Source organism: Saprolegnia diclina, assembly GCF_000281045.1.
Source record: "Saprolegnia diclina VS20 unplaced genomic scaffold supercont1.78, whole genome shotgun sequence".
NCBI classification, from domain to species: domain Eukaryota; phylum Oomycota; class Saprolegniomycetes; order Saprolegniales; family Saprolegniaceae; genus Saprolegnia; species Saprolegnia diclina.
In genome coordinates, this window is record NW_008246145.1 from 3,161 (window position 1) to 4,468 (window position 1,308).

General features: G+C 57.6%; 1 protein-coding gene across 1 annotated transcript; it reads right to left on the bottom strand.

The window, feature by feature from the left end:
• Positions 1 to 57: 57 nt before the first annotated feature.
• On the bottom strand, positions 58 to 964 carry SDRG_14797 (hypothetical protein; the record flags this gene model as incomplete). Its single annotated transcript, XM_008620952.1, has 2 exons — positions 144 to 964; positions 58 to 105 (listed from the first exon to the last, which is right to left on the bottom strand). Exons 1-2 carry the CDS (start codon positions 930 to 932, stop codon positions 58 to 60), a joined length of 837 nt encoding a protein of 278 aa, XP_008619174.1. The 5' UTR covers positions 933 to 964.
• Positions 965 to 1,308: the final 344 nt, after the last annotated feature.

Consider the following 1,308-nt stretch of genomic DNA (forward strand, 5'->3'; position numbering starts at 1 on the left):
CGCTGACACGCGATCGCGTACGCAAGGTACGCCGTCGCCCGGAGCATCTCGGCGTCGTCAGGGCCATTGCACTGACAGAACAAGTCGGCGGCGAGGCGGAAGCGGCTCTCGCTCTCGATGTGGTCGTCTTCGCGGTCGTAGACAAGGCCAAGATGGCACCAGCGCCGGGCCTTCTCGACCAATGACGCCGCGGACCCGATCGCAGCTTCCAACGCCGCCTTGATCCAGTTGATCAAGGTCGTGAAAATGAGCCGGTCGACCGCAGTGAACGACGTCTCGGCGCGAATCAACGCAAAGATGCCGTCGCGATCGCTGGCTACGGTCGCCTCCGAGTCTTCGCTCTTGATGGTCGCCAGCATCTCGTAAATCGCATAACTATCGGCAATGTCGTTGAGAAACGTGGCTTCTTGATCTTGAGCAAGTGCAATCTCAAAGCGCGCGCCCAGTGTCACGGCCACGTAGACCTCAAAGACGCACCAGCTCCGACGAAGCACGACCGGGTCGTTCCACGGGTGCATGATCATGACCACGTTGCCGATGGCTGCGAGACCGTTCTTGAACGTCGTCGACCAGTACTCGAACGGGTACGAGCGCGCGAGGTGCTGGTTGTTGTTGAAGACGCAAAACCAAAGGACCGCGTCATCAGCAAGACCACGGGCGGCGAAGAAGCGCTCGAGGCTGTCGACAGTCTCCAAGAAGAGATATTGCCAAGCGTGGCTGACATACCAGTTGGCTGGCGCGACGTAGGTGGCGGTCGACGGGTCGTTGGCGACGTGGTCGACGAGCGAGAGCTCCGACGGTTTGGTCAAAGGCACAACAAACTCAAAGCAGACTTGGGCCGTCGTCTTGCCAACAAACTTGGCTTCGCCGCCATGCTCGTTGATAAAGTGGCGCAAGTACGAGAGGCGGAGGCCGCGATCGGGCGATGCCATGGCGACTCTGAAAATGTACCAAGCGATTGCACTTTCCTCTTCCGTCTACCTCGTACATCTTCAAAACCACGTGGCGGTGGTGTCGGGTTACACACCCCGCCTATCGTGTCGGCGATCGCGCACCCAACTCTCAACGAAAGGGAACTTGGTGCCTAGCGTCGTCCTTGCGTGTACTCTAGTTGACTCTCTGCAAATGTTGTCAAATGAAACGAGCAAATTTCCACAATCACACAGCAAATCTTGGCCTTCTCAGTTTTTGTCAGCTTTGCATGTGATGTGGATTTGCTGAATCAAAATTGGTCGACCAATGGGATGCACGATGGACGCGCGCAATCCCGCGCGAAACCTGGCCTTTGCAGGCGACAGCAGCTGCCAA